This window comes from Phocoena phocoena, chromosome 15 (genome assembly GCF_963924675.1).
Source record: "Phocoena phocoena chromosome 15, mPhoPho1.1, whole genome shotgun sequence".
Classification (NCBI taxonomy): Eukaryota; Metazoa; Chordata; class Mammalia; order Artiodactyla; family Phocoenidae; genus Phocoena; species Phocoena phocoena.
This window is the reverse complement of record NC_089233.1, coordinates 61549595-61568381: the sequence shown is the minus strand read 5'-3', so window position 1 is coordinate 61568381 and position 18787 is coordinate 61549595. Positions and strand designations below refer to the sequence as shown.

The 18787-nt window shown below is 49.6% G+C and overlaps 1 protein-coding gene across 1 annotated transcript in view; it reads right to left on the bottom strand.

Moving 5' to 3' along the window:
• Positions 1 to 18787, bottom strand: part of TM9SF4 (transmembrane 9 superfamily member 4) — a 58893-nt gene that overhangs the window by 2885 nt on the left and 37221 nt on the right. Inside the window, exons 6-17 of the mRNA XM_065891890.1 lie at positions 18579 to 18702; positions 17004 to 17122; positions 16790 to 16901; positions 15377 to 15447; positions 10895 to 11027; positions 9386 to 9467; positions 9214 to 9289; positions 6305 to 6388; positions 4586 to 4761; positions 4027 to 4090; positions 2737 to 2856; positions 1835 to 1924 (exon numbers count right to left, since the gene is read on the bottom strand). Coding sequence (XP_065747962.1) covers positions 1835 to 1924; positions 2737 to 2856; positions 4027 to 4090; positions 4586 to 4761; positions 6305 to 6388; positions 9214 to 9289; positions 9386 to 9467; positions 10895 to 11027; positions 15377 to 15447; positions 16790 to 16901; positions 17004 to 17122; positions 18579 to 18702 — 1251 coding nt within the window. The remainder of the gene's footprint in view (positions 1 to 1834; positions 1925 to 2736; positions 2857 to 4026; positions 4091 to 4585; positions 4762 to 6304; positions 6389 to 9213; positions 9290 to 9385; positions 9468 to 10894; positions 11028 to 15376; positions 15448 to 16789; positions 16902 to 17003; positions 17123 to 18578; positions 18703 to 18787) is intronic.

Sequence of the window (18787 nt, the reverse complement as noted above, 5' to 3'; positions counted from 1 at the left end):
TAGAGCAGAGAAGAAAGGCTGGGCCACAGGCAGGAAGGGCAGGAGGCTGAAATGTGACCCTTGTGTAGGCGGCTATGGTAGCAGGTTTTGCTTGCCCAGCACTGGCTCCTGTCTTCCTTCTTCCTGGTGTCTCGGGTACCTACTCCCTACTTTGTGGTCCTACTGGGGCTGTCGGTCCTAATACAAAACCTAAGCTAGTCAATCAGAGTATGCCATCCTACTGGACATGAGGAACAGTGAGGGATGGCATGTAACCTGGGCCAATGAGTGTCTTCCCTGGGATTTATAACATAATGATAGAAGAAAGATGTTCTTTTAGTTCTAGAGCTGCAAAGCTGAGAAAAGGAGACTCTAGGGCTGCTATTGGTCATCCTTCTATTTGTGGAAAGATCCTGCCTACAGATTGAAGCCAAGAAAACACACACAGAGCTGAGGAATAAACGCAGAGCCCTGATACCATCTGAGCTGCTGGATCTAACCAGGCCTGAAGCTAGAACTCCAACTTCTTATTAAACTTACATCAGCCAAAACATTCTCTTTTTTGCTTAAGCCAGTCGGGACTGGTTTTGGTCACTTTCCATTCAAAATAGTTCTGATTAATAAGGGCTGTAGAGAAGGGAAATTAGATTTGTTCTGCAGGAGTCCAGGAACAAGACTGTGGTCTGAAGATGGAATTTACAGGGAGGCAGATTTCAGTGTGACTTAAGGAAGGCCTTGATAATGACAGGAGCTATCCAAAGAGAATGGGAGCATCAGGAGGGAGTGTCTTCTGCTGCTGGATGTGCCAGGGCAGAGGTCAGCGAGCTTTTTCTTAAAGGACCAGATTATAAATAGTTGAGGCCACCTGGCCTGTCAAAACTACTCCACTCTGCCATTGTAGTGTAAAAACAGCCTTGACAATATGTAAATGAACAAGCACAGCTGTGTGCCAATAAAACTTTGTTTACAGAAGCAGGCCTGCTGGCCCATGGGCTTACAGTTGGCTGACCCCTGAGCTAGATGATCACTTGTTGGGATCGCTGGAGAAGAGGGCAGTCAGCAAACTGGAAGCAGGGGTGCAGCACCGCACTCAGATATCTGGACAGTCCTTTCCAACCTGACATTTTTGGGAAAGGGAATTCCAAGCTTCACCCAGCTGACCTATGCCTCTAGTTTGGGAATACACCCTGGTTATAAGCAGAGGACTTCTCGGTTTGGGGTCCTGGATACCCAAAGTACAGCGGGTAAAACTGTCTTCAGCGTAAGCTCCAGAGGTAACATGGGGTCCGCCAGAGCGACCCCAGACTCCTCTCAATGGCCCATCTGGTTTGTGTTACACACAAATCTAATAAGCCTGCTGTGGGGATCTGTCTGTATTCTTGCTCTTACGCCGCTCTTTGGGGACAGTGAGCTCAGCCGAGTTCCTAAATCTGAGTGCTAAAGGCTATTTCAGCAGTTTCTGCTTTTACCTTTATTAACTCTTCTCATTTACTTTCAAGTTACTGTTTTTTTTTTTTCTGTCATCTTGAGGTGAACACTGTATTAGTCTCTCTTATTTCCTCTTAAAAGCACTCTAAGGTGATATACTCCCTTTAAGTTCTGCTTTGGTTGTATCTCACAGGTTTTGCATACAACATTCTCATTGTCATTTATCCTGAAGGCTTTTGTCACCCAAACATACTCTCTTTCCTAAAAAGATTATGTTCTAAGAGCAGGAACAGTTCTAGGATGACTTTGGTCCTCCTCATTCTTGGCAGAAAAGTAAGACTTAGACACTTGGGGTTTTTCCCCAGCACCCTCCCCGCCACAATCCTGCCCTGAAAGGGCTAGGGGGCTCCCTCATGCAGGGTGGTACCTTGTTAACAAAATAAAAGATGGCATAGACCAGGACATAGAATGCAGATCCCCCGGAGACTAGGAAATTCCTCCACCACCAGCGGTAATCCTGAGGAGGAAACAGAGAAGGGTCACAGCTGTCTCCAGGCAGAACCTCTTCCCCAAGTTTCAGAGGGACCTGAGGAACTAAAGACCCTGGGTAAGAACTGTAATATCTGGGCTGGGGCGAAGCCTTTCATACCTCGACTGTGATGGTGGTCACACAACTGTGTGCATTTCTAGAAATTTACGGAACCGTAGATTAAAAAGGGTGAACTCCACTGTCTATAAATTATATCTCAATTAAAAAAAAACCAGCAACAACAAAAGAACATTATTAACAACATTAGCATTTCTTGAGCAAACGCTCACCACGTGCCACATATCGTTCTAAGTGCTCTATGCGAATCAGCTCATTGAGTCTTCGCAGCAGCCCCGTGAGTTAGGCCCGGAAGGCACACGGAGCTTCAACGACTGCCCAAGATCCAGAGCTACTAACAGAGGAGCCAGGGTTTCAGCTCAGGCTGTCTGTCCCAGAGCCCTTGTTTTGCCCATCAAGAGCTAGTCCCCAGAGGCAGGGCAGGTCACCCAAACTGCATCAGCTGTTGAAGAAACCACTACTGGAGTGGACTCAGTACTGACGAGTCTACTGTCGTCAGGTCGTGGTGACTTCCCTGCAAGACTATGCAGTGAGGTAGGGATCATTAACTCTAGTCTACAGCTGAACAAATGGAGGCTCGGCAAGGGGAAGTGATGTACTTGCCCAAGACCTCATGGCCAGAAGAGGCAGGACCACATGAGAAACCCAGACAGCCTCACTGATCCAATTCAATACTGGACCCAGCTGCCCCCAACCCAAACTGCTGACCCCATTCCCCTCACCTCTGCACACAGCTGGAAGTATACCATGACGATGCTGATTTGCGAACAGGACACCACCAGGATGATGAAGACGAGGAACAGGAAGCCGAAAAGGTAATAGAACTGATTCTCCCAGATTGCCTGTGGATATACCACAGCCGGCCTTCAGGTAGCCTGCCCCCACTCCCCTGGCATTCCCTGCTTGTGCTCGGGAACTCCATCCCTTAGTCAGGACTGGCAGGAATGGAGACACCATCATGACACCACTGGGGCCTGTGAGCCTGACTCGTGGCTGACTGGTCTCTCCTCCCTGGAGCAAAGGGTTCCTGGGAGGGGCCGGGGCATGGCTGACCCTGAGACGGGTGGCCCCCGCCTGAACTCAGCAGCTTGCGGAAAAGAATGAATCCCACCCCAATCAAAATTACACAGCAGCCACCACTACCTGGGGCAGCTCACCACGTGCCAGGTATAGTGTTACGTGCTTTACGTACAACACCACGTGTCGGCCTGTGAAAGCATGGCATTTTACAGTGAAAGAAGTCAAGGTTCAGAGAGGCTGGTGATTGGCCCAGTGTCACACAAACAGAACACATGTAGACTCCCTGCCCAGGCAGCCAACCCGTCCTAGGCAGGGCGGGGTGGCCGAGGGGGTCTCAGCAGGGACAGGCTGGGCCACTCCAGAGGAGTGGATGCTTGTCCAGCACTGACTTATTGCAAGACCCTCCCTCCATGCTAGGCGCTGAGCTGGGTCAGCTGGACTTGGATGGCTCTGAAGAACTGTTCTGCCAACCTTCATCTTGGCATGCCTGGGAGAGGAGTAATCATCATTACCAGCAGCTACAAGTTAACAAGCATTTCCTGAACGCCAGGCGCTGTGCCTTTTACAGACGTTATCACGTTCCAGCCTCGTGATGATCCTGGGAATTAGGCATCATCGCCCCACTTTCCTAGGAGTTTTGAGTAACTTAGGTAAAGACACGTAGGGACCCAGAAGTCAAAGCAGACGCAACAATGATATTGATAATGGTGGTGACTGACTGCAATACTGCTAAAGCAGCCAAAGCAACTTCTATTTACTGAGCCCTTCCCACACCAGACCCCGTACATATGGCACATCTCACGTAACCTTCCAAGCTGTCCTGAGAGGCAGGACTGTTACCCTATTTTAGGGCAAAGAATGGGGGCTCTGAGAGGCTAAAAGGTCTGTCTGAAATGTCACAGGCGGTAAGAGGCAGAGCACCTAAGTGGAGGGGTAGGGACTAGGCTAGTGTGGGTGAAGGTGAGGGGTGGGGAGCAAGTAGCAGTACTCACACTGAAGATGAAGAAAAGCTCGATGAACATGGCGCCAAAGGGCAGGATCCCAGCCATGAGAATGCTGCAGAGAATGGGAGGGTTAACACTGCTGGGAGACCTGGGCCACTGGGAGCTTCAGGCTCGCTCCTGAGCCGGCAAGAACGAGAATGCTTACACTGTTGGGTGGGTCTAAACCTTTCGGCATGCTTTTGTGCCATTATAGCCTCTCGAGAGGTGGGCATCATTCTCCCCATTTTATAGATGGGAAAACTGAAGTACAGAGGGGTGGCTCGACTTGTCCAAGGTCCAAGGTAGTCTTTACCTGTCACCCTGCACCTTTCCACTCCACCCCTTCCCTGGCCAACACCGAGTCTGGCTACAACTTGGTCCTCTCTATCTTGGAGTGAAGCTAAGCTTTCAGGAAGTCTACTAGAGCCAGCCGGGGCTGCAGGAGCACCTGTCATAGCCCCCACAGGGGGAGGGTACCCCTGTCCATGTCTTTCCAAGGAGATGGTTCAGGGGAACGTTGGCCTTGCCTACTCCAGAAGCCCCCGCCCGGCCCTGGCCGGAGACTCACCCCACAAATCGGTTCATGTACCACCGCTGCTCAGGGATCTGCCGGGGAATCTGGTTGGTGCGCACAGGGTTGTCATATGGCTGCTTGCGGAAGCCGAAGTAGTAACCCAGGTAGACAAGGGGCAGGGAGATTCCAAACCACATGCATAGCAGGGCAACCATGGTGGGGAAAGGCACCTGTGGGCACAGCACCGTGAGGCTCCACAAGCCCTGAAGCCCAGGCTGGGGTCGTGCAGGGGGAGGGGGGACCTTCTGGGTCCCAGGGCAGGAAGGGCACAGCAGGACCACCATGGTGGGGAAGCTCCTGCAGACACGCCCCCCCCACAGGGCTCCTGGCCAGACTGTCCTGGGGCTGACCCCAGCCCTGGGAAAAGCAGAGGGCAGATGGAGGGCCAGTTGAGCCATGAAGTGAAGGAACCACGGCATCCTACAGGAGCTTGTCACCAGGGAGGACGTGGGGAAAGGACAAGGAAGGAGGGGCTGAGAGCATGAAGGGGAGAGGAAGGGCCAGAATGAAGAGAAATTACGTGCGGTCTGTTAAGTGAAAACGAAGGGGAAAATACAGAAGTGCACAAATAGTGCGTTCCCAATTTCGCTCAATGAAAACACCACAATATACCACGAAGTGAAAAAAGCAGGATATAAAACTGTATGTAGAGAACTCCATTTAAATAAAAACACCCCAATACTTATATGCATACATGCCTGGAGAGGCCTACACCAAAAAGTTAACAGTACTTCCTCAGATGGAGTATGGGGCTTTGGAATTGATTTTTCATTTTTTTTTTAATTCCCCTCTGCACAGTCTGAGGTTTTTACAACTCACACAAAGTGGAAGAAATGAATTAATCTTTGTAAAGTGTTCAGAACAATACTTATTCCAAAGTAAGCACTATAAAAATGTTTGCTATTAGTTTATAATTTTACGATTACATGATTCCATTTTAAATATATCTAAAAAGAGGTTAAAAGACTGCAAAAACAGGGAATTCCCTGGCAGTCCAGTGGTTAGGACTCTGCACTTCCATTGCAGGGGGCACGTTTCCTTTCTAAAATTTCTGCAATGAGTGTTTATAGTGAGCAGCTGGTAACTGGGAGAAAAATGTTGAGAGAGAGAAGGGAGACAGGTATAAAAAAGAGGAAGTGAGAGGAAGAGCATGACCCTGTCTTTCCTGAGGGCAGCTCCCTGGACCGCTGGGAAGGACCCAGTCCTCCGGCAGCCCGGACTGCAAGCCTCACCCAAGCACCTTCTGTGGGCACCTGCCAGTGGAGGGGAGGCCGTTCTCTCCGCGAGGCTGGGATGGCAAACACCTGCCCCACCTCTCCCGCAGCTAATCCATCAAGACCATCTCCCCACCCCCAACTGAGTCCACAATCCTCACAGGGGGGCTGGTGCTGAGCTCGGGGCAGGGACACTAGGAGGAGAGCATTGTTTTGGGAGACTGACCTCATCAAGTCATACCAAGCAGCTTTCCCTTGGTTGAGACGAGGGAAATTCCCCAGTTGGCCCCTGGACTGTGGAAATCTCCCTTTAGAGAAGTGAGCTTTGGTCAGCTGTCTGAAAGAGCCCACAGGAAGGGCAAGACAGATGGATGCACAGGGATGGAGAAACCGTGGCCAGCCCTCTGGGGATTTAGAAAAGGGAAGGAAGCAGCAGGAAGTGACCTGCAGGAATGGGCCTGAGCACAGCTGGCCCTCCCTTGCTGGGGAGGGCACTTACCGCCCCTGATGAGTGCTTTCCCCAGATGAAGCAATTCAATACGAAGCAGATGCCAAAAACCACGCCAGGGTACAATGTCGCCGTCTGGAAGCAAGAGAGGCCAGGCTGGGGAGCTGCATCTAGGGAGAGCTCCCACCTGCCCCATCAGGGCTCCCTGACTAGAGGTTCTCAAGCCCTCCCTGTCCTGCAGGACTCAGCTCAAGGATAAACCCTTCCAGAAAGCATTCCCCGACCCCCAGACTAGGCAAGCCTCCTGCTCTCTGTCCTTTTGGATCCCTGAACCGCACCGCCCTCGCCCTCATCCGTGTTCATAATCATGTGGTGCTGTTACCCCCCAGACAGACGCTCTCGGGAGGACCAGGTCCTGCTCACTGACGTGCTCCCAGCACTCAGAGCACAGTACTGTTCAACAAGCACTTGCTGAATAGGAATGGTCAAATAAAAATTTTACTAAACACGTAGGTCTGGGCCTCAACCCAAACTGTCCAGAGTGCTGGGGAAGCTTTAACTGAGTCTTAGGGGCGGTGGGTGCTCGCCTCCACATGAATCAATCATCTCACCCAATCCTCACGACAGGCCTAGATGGGAAGGACTGTCACTATCCCTTTTCAAGAAGAGGACAGAGGCCCAGTAACGTTAAATACCCCACACCCCAACTTCACACAGTCAGTTAAGGGTGGAGCAGAGGTTCAAACCCAGGCAGTCTGACTCCAGAGGCCCTGCTCCTGACGCCCTGCGGTGTATTCTATCCAGTCAAGACTTCTGGGGCTGGGGCTCAGGCACCGGGAACCAAAGCCCTAGACCTGCGGTGGAGCCTCCTTTACTACTGCGGCTGCCTGAGCATCCAAGAGGGTCTGCCCGTGAGGCCTGAGGCTCCCTGCAATCTGGTGCTCAGCTTCACGGCCAGTTTTATTTACCTTTAGCCTGTAGCCTCCCACACCCACTAACTGGCCACTGCTCTCCACGTCCCTGACCCCGGGCCTTCATGAGGTAGAGTCACCAGCATCTCAGGGATCCGCTGTCTGAGTGCCAGTGCTGAACCAGTGGCCTTCTGTATACAGTCTCCTTCCAACCGCACAACGACCTGAGACTTAGGTGCAACCGGCCCCCACTGGAGAGATGGGGAAACCAAGGCTCAGAGGGCTGGTCAAGGTTACCAACCAAGGAAATAACGGAGCCAGGACTGGGATCCAGGAGATTCCAGAGCCTGAGGCCTCCTTGCCGGCTGCTTCCACCCAGTTGAAACCCCCCTCTCCGAGGCCCAGCTCAAATGTCATTTCCCCCCTTCCTGTGTGTTCCTACTTCACTCTGCTGTGTAGCGGAGAACTCCTCGTCTGTCCTCCTGCCTGAAATGTATGGACTGAGCACTGTGCTAGATACCAGGAAGAACAGGAAAAATGTTCAGACCCATAAATGGAGAACAACGTAAGTGGCACTCATAGGCACAAGGCTCTGCCCAGGCCCCTCTGGGGTGCCAAGGAGGACCCTGAAGTTAGAATCGGTGGGGGAGGAAGTGACCCCGGACCTACAACTTAGCTGCCCACGCAGAGGCTGGAGGAGAGAAGAGCAGTTGAACACCTGCACGGCTGCGGCTGCAGCAGAGGCCCGCCTGTGGAGCGAGGCAGAGCTCCACACCAGGGAAGGGCCAGAATCTTGCAGGGAAACTGAGGAGGCCTAGGACGGCCAAGGGCCCAGGCAGGAGGGAAAGATGCCTGAACCCAGGCAGAAGTCCTGGGGATGGAGATGGGAAGGAATTCGTGGACTATCTGGAAGGAGAACCATCCACACTTGATGTATGAGAGGAGGCGGGGGCGCTAGTGAGTAGGAGGAAGAAAGGGAGCCACCCAGGTGACTGCCTTGGGGGCCTGGGTGGATGATGGTGCCACTGGATGCAGGGAGCAGGTTTGGGGCAGAGAGACGGGGTTTGCCGTGGCACCAGTACAGGGAGACTTGGAGGGTATCTGGTGGGAGACCTCATCAGGGAAGTCTCACCAGGTGAGGAGAGGGCTGGGTTTTACAGCTCTGAAGATCCCTGGGTCTTAGCACACAGTAGCCTGAGAAAAACACCTGATGCGTCAAGAATTTAGGAAACTCTTTTTGATCTTTCCAGAACAACCACTGTCACAGCTCTTCTATACTGAGGGCTTATTAACTGCCAGGGGTATTTGCCAGAGCTGGGATAGCCTGAGTTCCCCTGCTCTTTTGATAGCTGTGAGAATGGTTTCAGAAGGCCTGGGTCTAGAGGCTTCTCTGAATTTGGCACCAGGGGTTTCCCTGGTCCTCTAAGGGCTCACTTGCTCTGGGAGAAGGGGCTCAGGGCTCCCTGGGAGGCAGGGTCCACTCCCAGGCATCCTCTGGTTTCTGTGGTCTTTTCTGCTGCCAAGAACTCTCCTCACCACCAGGAGGACAGTGAACACCAGAAGCTGACCTTATTGAAGAGGAACAGAGGCCCCAAAGTCTGGAAAACAGGCTGACAGTGACGTGGGGCCTGGCTTCTCCCGTCCCTGGCAGGTAATTCTCTCCTTACTCTGCTGGGTAGGGTGTTCTCACAGCTGCCCTGCTGATCAGGTTTTGACCTTCAACTTTGACACCTGGGATGGTGTCTAAATCCTCTTATTCTGAATCCCCTATTTCTTCTTGTGCTTGAGCCATGGGACAATGTAGGCTAAAACTCATCTAAGTTCAATTCCCTCTTTTCATGGATGCGGCTACTAAGGCCTCCGAGGTAAGCACCCAGGGGTGAGAGCCCAGCTCTCCTGGCCCTTGGGTGTGCTCTTCCCACCCATCAGGCTGCTGCCCAGCACCTGGCCCTAAACCCCCACCAGAGCCTGCTTATGCTGCTCTCGAGGAGCCCAGGAAGAAGCTTCTTGGCCTCGCAAGAACATGGGGAGGAGGGTTAGGACACTTACACAGAAGGCTCCTTTCTTCCACCGATGGCCTTTTAGAGTGCGGTACAGACGGCCGGCGGAAAATCCACCAAACACCCTGTGGGGAAACGGAAGGGATCCACACCAAGGGGACCTGTTAGCTGCAGTGCAGGCAGTCTGCGCCAGCCCTGGGACCCCACTCATGCACACGTACCCCATGAACATGAAGAGGAAGCAGGCCGTGGTCATGAGAGCTCCCCGGCTGGAGGGTGACAGCATCCCAAGCATGGCCACAACTGAGGAGGGAGGGGCAAGAGAGGGAAAGTCAGGGTCTCTAGGCCCCAAGGCCCAGTCGTGGGCTGGCTCACAGGGCCCCAGGTCAGGTGAGGCTAGATGAGGCTCCCTACTCCCTCTCCCTACTCTACTGGAGAAGACTGGGTCTTAGCTGGGGTTCAGAGGGGTGCAGCAGTTGCTGGGCCATGGCTGGCTGCGTCTTTTTCTTTTTTTTTTTTTTAATTTATTTGATTTTTATTTATTTTTGGCTGTGTTGGGTCTTCGTTGCTGCGCGCGGGCTTCTCTCTAGTTGCGGTGAGCGGGGGCTACTCTTCATTGCAGTGCTCAGGCTTCTCATTGCGGTGGCTTCTCTTGTTGCGCAGTACGGGCTCTAGATGCGTGAGCTTCAGTAGTTGTGGCTCGAGGGCTCTAGAGTGCAGGCTCAGTAGTTGTGGCGTATGGGCTTAGTTGCTCCGCGGCATGTGGGAATTTCCCGGACCAGGGCTTGAATCCGTGTCCCCTGCGTTGGCAGGCGTATTCTTAACCACTGTACTACCAGGGAAGCCCCATGCATCTTAATGGTAATGGCCAGCCCACAGAGCACTTGCAGCCAACCAGGCACTGAGCTGAGAGCATTACGAATGCCAGCTCACTGAATCTACCTCATCAGCCCTCTGAGGTGGTTAGTTCCCACATTCCTTAGATGAGGAAACTGTGGCTCACGAGGTCAAATGAGAGGCTCACAGAAGTTAAATGACTTGTCCAAGGTCACAAAGCTTGGAGGCATGAGGCTGAGACAGAAATTTAGGCAGATTAGTTGCTAAGAGATTAGATTTTGAAAGTTCTCATCACAAGAAAAAAAAATTGTAACTATGCGAGGTGATGGATGTTAACTAAACTCACTATGGTAATCATTTTGCAATATATACATATAATATCAAATCATTATTTTGTATACCTTAAACTAATACAGTGTTATACGTCAGCAAAAAAAAAAGTTAAAATGGTTAAAAAAAAAATTTAGGCAGATTGATTTCAGAACTGCCTGTAACTACTATATATTCATTTTGGGGGGTGTTTTCTGAGAAAAGAGACCTGATTCCAGTCCTAATCCTGGTGCTGAAATGGGTGAGTCACTTAATGCCTGGCTGCAAAAGGAGGCCAACCTCAGAGTGCTGATACATGGCTTCACTGGTGGTGTGGATGTCGGGGGCTATCGATGGTGCTGGCAAGATCTGAGGAGGAGCAAATCACCAGGGCCTGTGGCTGAGAGGACCAGCTCTCTTGCTGGGATGGACGGCTCTGTCTGGCCCAGAGATGTTGACATGCCCCCCTGCCCCAGGAAGGGAAGCCCACCCTTTTCTCAGACTCAGGCCTGTGCTGCACTGGTGAGCACAGCTCACCCTCCCCAAACCCCCAGCCCACCTCCAGCCCTGCCGGGCTTACTCACAGATGACGATGAGGATCATGCAGAAGAGCTGAATGCCCGAGCCCAGCAGGGAGCTGAGGATCATGGGGTACTGGGGGGGCCTGAAGACGTCGCCATGCACTAGCTTCCACCCGGACTCTTCCATCGTGTCTTCCTGCAGCAAAGGGCCAGAAAGCGAGGCTCTTCTTGGGCTCTGGAGAAGGCAGCTCCTGCGGGGACCACCCCCAAGGACCCACATCCTTGACCAGGGCTGAGGGTCCCTCAGGTGTCAACCAGTTCCACTCTGACACAGGAGTATAAGTGACATGAGAACGTATATCCCAGAGAACTGTCACACGGAAAAAGGAGGGCACAAACATGGGCTTACAGCTATACAAAAGGAAAATCTCCTCCCCACATTCCACAAACCAAATGCATGGAAAAATAATGTAAACCAGCACACTAAAATGTTAACTGTGATAGTTTTTGAGTGGTGTCTTTAGAAGCAAGTTATTATTATTTTAACCGATTATAAAAGTAATATAGGCACACCTTATTTTATTGTGCTTCATTTTACAGCACTTCGCAGATACTGTATGTTTTACAAATTGAAGGTCTGTGGCAACCTGCATCAAGCAAGTCTATTGGCGCCATTTTTCCAATAGCATTTCCTCATTTTGTGTCTCTGAGTCACATTTTAGTAATTCTCACAACATTTCAAAATTTTTCATTATATCTGTTATAATGTTCTGTTATCAGTGATCTTTGACTTTACTATTGCAATTGTTTTGGGGTGCCGTGACCTGTGCCCATATAAGATGGCAAACTTCATCAGTAAACGTGTTCTGATTGCTCCACCAACCAGTTGTTCCCCCATCTCTCTCCCTCTCCTCCAGCCTCCCTATTCCCTGAGACATAACAATATTGAAATCAGGCCAATTAATAACCCTATGCCTCTAAGTGTGTAAGTGAAAGGAAGAGTTGCCTGTCTCTCACGTTAAATCAAAAGCTAGAAATGATTAAGCTTAGCAAGGAACACGTGTCAAAGGCTGAGATTCCTGAAAACTAGAACTCTTTCACCAAATAATTAGCCAAGTTGTGAATGCAAAAGAAAAGTTCTTGAAAGAAATTAAAAGTGCTACTCCAGTGAATACAGGAATGATAAGAAAGCAAAACAGCCTTATTGCTGTTATGGAGAAAGTCTGAGTGGTCTGGATAGAAGATCAAACCAGCAACAACATTCCCTTAAGCCAAAGCCTCATCCAGAGCAAGGCCTAACCCTCTTCAATTCTATGAAGGCTGAGAGAGGTGAGGAAGCGGCAGAAGAAAAGTCCGAAGCTAGGAGAGGTTGGTTCATGAGGTTTAAGGAGAGAATCCCATCTCCGTAACATAAAAGCGCAATGTAAAGCAGCAAGTGCTGATGCAGAAGGTGGCTACTCTAAACATCAGATATTCCATGTAGACGAAACAGCCTTCGATTGGAAGAAGATGCCATCTAGGACTTCCATAGCTAGAGAGGAGAAGTCAATGTTTGGCTTCAAAGCTTCAAAGGACAGGCTGACTCTCATTAGAGGCTAATGCAGCTGGTGATTTTAAGTTGAAGCCGATGCTCATTTACCACTCCGAAAATCCTGGGGCCCTAAAGAATTATGCTAAATCTACTCTGCCTGTGCTCTACAAGTGGGACAACAAGCCTGGATGACAGCACATCTGTTTACAACATGATTTACTGAATACTTTAAATCCACTGTTGAGACCTACTGCTCAGAAAGATTCCTTTCAAAATATCACTGCTCATTGACAATGCGCCTGGTCATCCAGGAGTTCTGCTGGAGATGTACAACGAGATTACTGTTTTTTTCATGCTTGCTAACACAACATCCATCCTGCAGCCCATGGACCAAGGAGTCATTTTGACTTTGCAGTCTTATTATTTAAGAAATACATTTCATAAAGCTATAGCTGCCACACAGTGTGATTCCTCCGATGCATCTGGGCAAAGGAAACTGAAAACCTTCTGGAAAGGGTTCACCATTCTAGATGCCATTAAGAACATTCGTGATTCATAGGAAGAGGTCAAAATATCAACATTAATAGGAGTTTTGAAGAAGCTGATTCCAACCCTCATGGATGGAATTGTGGGGTTCAAGACCTCAGAAGAAGAAGTAATTGCAGATGCAGTGGAAACAGCAAGAGAACTAGAATTAGAAGTGGAGCCTAGGGCTTCCCTGGTGACGCAGTGGCTGGGAGTCCGCCTGCCGATGCAGGGGACGTGGGTTCGTGCCCCGGTCTAGGAGGATCCCACGTACCGCGGAGAGGCTGGGCCCATAAGCCATGGCCGCTGGGCCTGCGCGTCCGGAGCCTGTTCTCCGCAGCGGGAGAGGCCGCAGCAGTGAGAGGCCCACGTAACGCCAAAAAAAAAAAAAAAAAAGAAGTGGAGCCTAAAGATGGGACTGAATTGCTGCCATCTCATGATAAAACTTCAACAGATAAGGAGTTATTTCTTACAGATAGGCAAAGAAAGTGGTTTCTTGAGATGGAATCTACTCCTGGTGAAGATTTGTGAAGATAGTTGAAATGAAAACATAGGATTTAGAGTATTACATAAACTTGGTTGATAAAGCAGAGGCAGGGTTTGAGAGAACTGACTCCAATTTTGAAAGAAATTCTGCTGTGGGTAAAATGCTATCAAACAGCATTGCATGTTTACAGAGAAATTGTCCATGAAAGGAAGAGTCAATTGATTTGGCAAATTTCACTGCTGTCTTATTTTAAGAAATCGCCACAGCCACCCCAACCTACAGCAACCAACACCCTGATCAGTCAGCAGCATCGACACTGAGGTGAGACGCTCCACCAGCAAAAAGATTAGGACTTGCTGAAGGCTCAGATGATGGTTAGCATTTTTAGCACTAAAGTATTTTTAAATTAAGGTATTTTTTTAGACATACTGCTACTGCACACTTAATAGACTGCAGTAGAGTATAAGCATAAGTTTTATATGCGCTGGGAAACCAAAAAATTTGTTTGACTCCCTTTACTGTGATAATCACTTTATTGTGATGGTCTGGAACTGAGCCCGCAGTATCTCTGAGGTATGTCTGTATGTGCTCTTACTTGTGTAATAAGTAAAAAAATTTTTTTGGTATATGGCATGATATTCAAATGAACAAAAAGTAGTAAATGAGTATTGTAGACAATTTTTTAAAAATCCAGAAAGACTGAACAAAAAATATAAAACTCATAAACATTCATAGATTAAAAAATAAATCAGAAAGATAGAGAAAATGATTTATATACTTAATACCGCTGTTTTGACATATTTCCTTCAGTCCTTTATGTATGTACATGTGCATATGTATATATAATTTTTAACAATAAAATACTGTATTTACTGTGTAACAATACTTTGTTATTTTAAGCTGATGTATGATCATGAGCATTTCCTTATGTCAATAAACACTCTCTACAATTACTATTTTAATGTTTGTACAATTTTTCATTGTATGGCTGTACTATAATATAACCAATCCATTATTATGGAATATCAGGCAATTTCCAGTTTATTGAAATAAAAAAGGCTGCAATAAATATTTCTAGACCAAATTTTTGTGGTTTTAATGCTTTCCTTAGGAAAATTCTAGAAGATAGTGTATCAAAACAAGTTAACTAGGACTTCCCTGGTGGTCCGGTGGTTAAGACTCTGTGCTTCCACCGCAGGGGGTGCGGGTTCGATACTTGGTCGAGGAACTAAGATCCCACAGGCCTCACCAACAGTTAAAAGTGCAGCCAAATGTTAAAAACAAAACAAACAAACAAGTTAACTATTTGGCAGTTCATGATATGTACTGCCAATTAATAACTTTTCAGAAATCTCCTAGTTTACACTTGCACGGGTGGCACGAAAAGGTGCTTATCTCACATTAACCCTGCCGGCAATTAGTACTATGTATACGAATCTGTGCTAATTTGAAGGTCCAAAACTGTCTTCTCATGACTGTTGGACACTGCACGTTGGGGGCTTATCCCTGAGGTAAAAGCAGTTTTTCACATGTTTACTGGCCATGTATGGTTCCTTGTCTGTAAATTTTTTGTTCATTGTCACATTAGGGATTTTCGTGGGTTTTTTTTTTTTAGAGATTTTATACCAGTTCTTTTAACTATCATCTTTTTAAAAATTTGTTGCATATATTGTTTTGCCATTTCACTTTTCTGTTGTTTACATATCTTAACATGCAGGATTAAGGTAAAATTAATCCAGTTTTCTTTCTGTGATTTCTTCCATTGTTTTTACGCTTAGAAATTAGAAAGCCTTATCCCCATCACTTTGGGTCATTAAACATTTTGTTTTCCTTTTCAATACTTGGTTTACGCTGTGAATGATAACACACACACACACACACACACACACACACACACAGGCACATGCGTGCATGTATGCGTCCTGGTCTGGTAGGCCCAGAGCCCCACTGCTAGACTGCCCTCCCTCTGCAAGTCCATCCCTCCCCAGCCATGACCTCGTACAATGTCATCCTCCTTATTATAGTTGGCAATGTCCTTCCGGAGGGTCCGAATGATAATCATACTCAGGATGCCTGAAACAAACAGGGGCGGGGAAGAAGAGGAGTCGTCAGCATGGCCATCTGAGTCTTCTGCGTTGCTTGCCCTCCGGGCACACGTGGCTTCCTCTAGTGGGAACTGGCTATGCAGCCGCCTCAGGTTCTCTCCTGGGCATAGCTCCATCCCAGCTACAGGGCAGCAGAAACGGAGGGTCACCCCCAAGGAGGGGAAGAATGAGCTGCTGGGATGGGCGGAGGCAGTCACAGGACACCGCTTATATTCCAGGGAGAACAGCATCCCAGCTCCTCCAGGGCTTGGTCCTTCCAGCCTCTCCAGCCTCACCTCCTCCCAGGCTCGCCTCTCACTTGCCTCTGGTTATTTGTTGCTTTTAGTTATCAGGTCACAGCCCCATCTCTCTCTCACCTGCGTGCCTGTAACCCAGGCTGTTCCCTTTACCCGAATGCCCCACTCTGTCCTGACTCCTATTCACACTTCAAAACATCTTCTCTTCTCAACACCGCAAACAGTCCAGAGGCGCCCCCGTTGGTACGTGCGCAGCGCCCTGTTTACCTATCTAGTCAGCACAGCGTAGTGGTTAAGACAATGGGTTGTAGGACCTTGAGCTAACTTAACGCTTTTTGGCTTAGCTCATGGGGCTGCGAGGATGGGGATGCATTTAAGTGTTTATTAGCACAGCAGCTGGCCCCTGGGTAAATGTTTAATAAAGACAGCATTATCTTTACTTCTCCTGATACTGAAACGATCAGTTTCATTCTACCTCTGACAACCACCCTCACCCTGCTCAACGCCCTCTTGCCATCTGGCTTCTCACCAAGCCTGTCTCACTGCAGGGCCGTGACCCTTGCTGGAACCGTCTTTCCCTAGGTCTCTGAATGGTGGCTCCTCATTCAGAGAGGTCTCCTCTAAAGCAGCCTTCACCCTTTCCTCAACAGCCATGCATATGCTTCACAGCACTTAGCACTATCTGGAACCCTACTACTTCTGTGCTTTTCTGTCTCTCTCCTGCCACCAGAATACAGACCGTGAGGGCAGAGACTGGGTTGGGCTTGCTCAACACCATATCCAGCACGCGGCATGGGGCCCGAACAGGATGAGCAATGCCGAAACACTGTTGAATGAGTCAGTGAAGGTGTGCGTGCAGAGGTGGCGCAGCCTTCCCCTAGGGAGCTCTCCAGAACAGAGGGTGAATCTTGTTTACCTCTGTGTACTGATGCCTTGCACAGAACCCTAATGTCTGTTTTTGACCTATGCTTGGCTCCAAGAACACCCTAGAAGTCTCCTGGGAGTGATGTGACACCTCAGCCCCTCATCCCTCACCCCCTGTCCTCTCCACCCTCCAACCCACAGCTCTCTCACCTGACAGGAAGAAGACCACCACGACGGAGTTAATGATAGAAAACCAGTGGATCTGTACATCACTCATGGTCAGGTAAGTGTCCCAGCGAGAGGCCCATTTGATGTCACTCTCCTGGTGGTGGGAGGAAGCACTTGAGAGTCAGGCCTCCACCTTGACAACTCCTGCTCGGACCAGAGCCCTCCTCCCCTGCCGTGGGCTCCAGCCCCTTCTCACCTCCCAGTGCACAGAGTAGGTGAAGTACAGCTGATTCTCCTTGGTGGGGTCAATTTCTTGGGGCGAGGAGTTGGTACCCTCAGGCAGGGTGCATGAGCTCTTCTCGTCTGTTTTGAGGTCTGTGAGAGACAGAGACTCAGTCTGTTCCTGCAAGGGCTGGTGCCACTACCCAGGGTCTGTTCTGCGGGTGCCCTCAGAGGCAGCATGCTGTGGAGCAGTGGCTGGGAGAACAGCTGGCAACTAGAGCTTTAAAACTGTGCTCCCTTGGGTGGGGTGGGGAGGGTGGGAGGGAGCCCCAAGAGGGAGGGGATATAGGTATATGTAGAGCTGATTCACTTTGTTGTACAGCAGAAATGAACACAGAATTTTAAAGCAATTATAATCTAATAAAGATGAAAAAACAAAAAAGAAACAAAAAACTGTGCTTCCCAGAGCCCTGACTTTCCAAAGGGCCTTAGGGGCTGCAGAGAGGTGTATGTGGGGAGGGGTCTGAGTCCCTATTTAGTCAAACGAATTCTTCCTTCAATCAATTCAAACATTCATTTGCTCATTCAGTCAGTCCCATTCAACAGGCAAAAACAACACTGACTCACTCTCTCATATGTTCGCTCACTCATTTAGTCCCCAGAGCCCTGGCACTTTAGTAATTCAATCACTCCGATGCTTCTTTCCTTCATTTACACATTTGTTCATCCTGCTGTCTGTCCATTCATTCAACCAACATACAATAAATAAGCACCTACTATGTGCCAGGTACTGTGCTGGAGAGCAAGTGGTGAGAAAAGGAGACAGGGTCTCTAACTTCGAAGAGCCAGTGGGGGAAGAGCTGCTGTCAAACACTCGCACAGTAAATGTCAAGCTGCAACCATGACGCAGACGGGAGGAGAGGCGGTATGATGCCCCGAAAGTGCAGGGTCTATGTTTTACGTAAGACTTCTGCGTATGACTTTGTTTGACTATGAGGTTTCACAGCTTAAAGAAACTCCAGAAACTCACCACCACTGTGGACAGAAGGCCAGGCATGCTGAGTGGAAGTGGCCCTGCGGTGAGCTAGCGCTGCCAGGCAAGGCGAGGCCGACCAGATCCTGTCAGGCCCACAGGGCTGCGCCTGGGCGCTCACATTCCTGCACAGCTGTTGACCCGGGGCCAATCACTCACAGAGAGGAGCAGAAACACTGAAAGCTGCTGCCCAGCAGCTCCGTCGGCACCCCTGCCCCTTGTGCTTCATCCCGTTGCTCTTGAGCTGGCTGCTTCTTGTGATGGCCCAGCAAAGCCCCAAACTGCTGTTTGGTCTTGGCCAAGTCACTGACCTCTCTGAGCCTCTGGTTCCTATCATAATCAGCACATTACCTCCCGGGGTGGCTGGTAAGGTGCTGTGCCAGGCCAGGAGACACCATGTCAGCTCTCCCATTGCCACCCACCTTCTCTAATGGGAATGTAGTGACCCTACCTTGGCTGGGCCCATATGCCACACTGGGGCCTATCAGCCATGTCAGGAATCAAGGGTGCAAAGACCCTGGGTGTGAAGCCCAGGCCCGTCCAGCCCTGCCCCTCTGGTCACACCTCCCCACTCACCCTCCAGCCTGATGCTCTGGGGAATCACCTCGAAGCGGACGACGCGGTATGTGTGCTCCTGGTCCTCTTCCAGGTCCTCCCGGTGGTAGTAAAGGATGAACGAGAGGTGATTGTGCAGGTAGATCTAAAACAGCGCAACAAAGAGAACAAAATAGCTAGGAGCCAAGAAACCACCAGAAAAACCACACAGGGTGACCAGCCAGGTATTA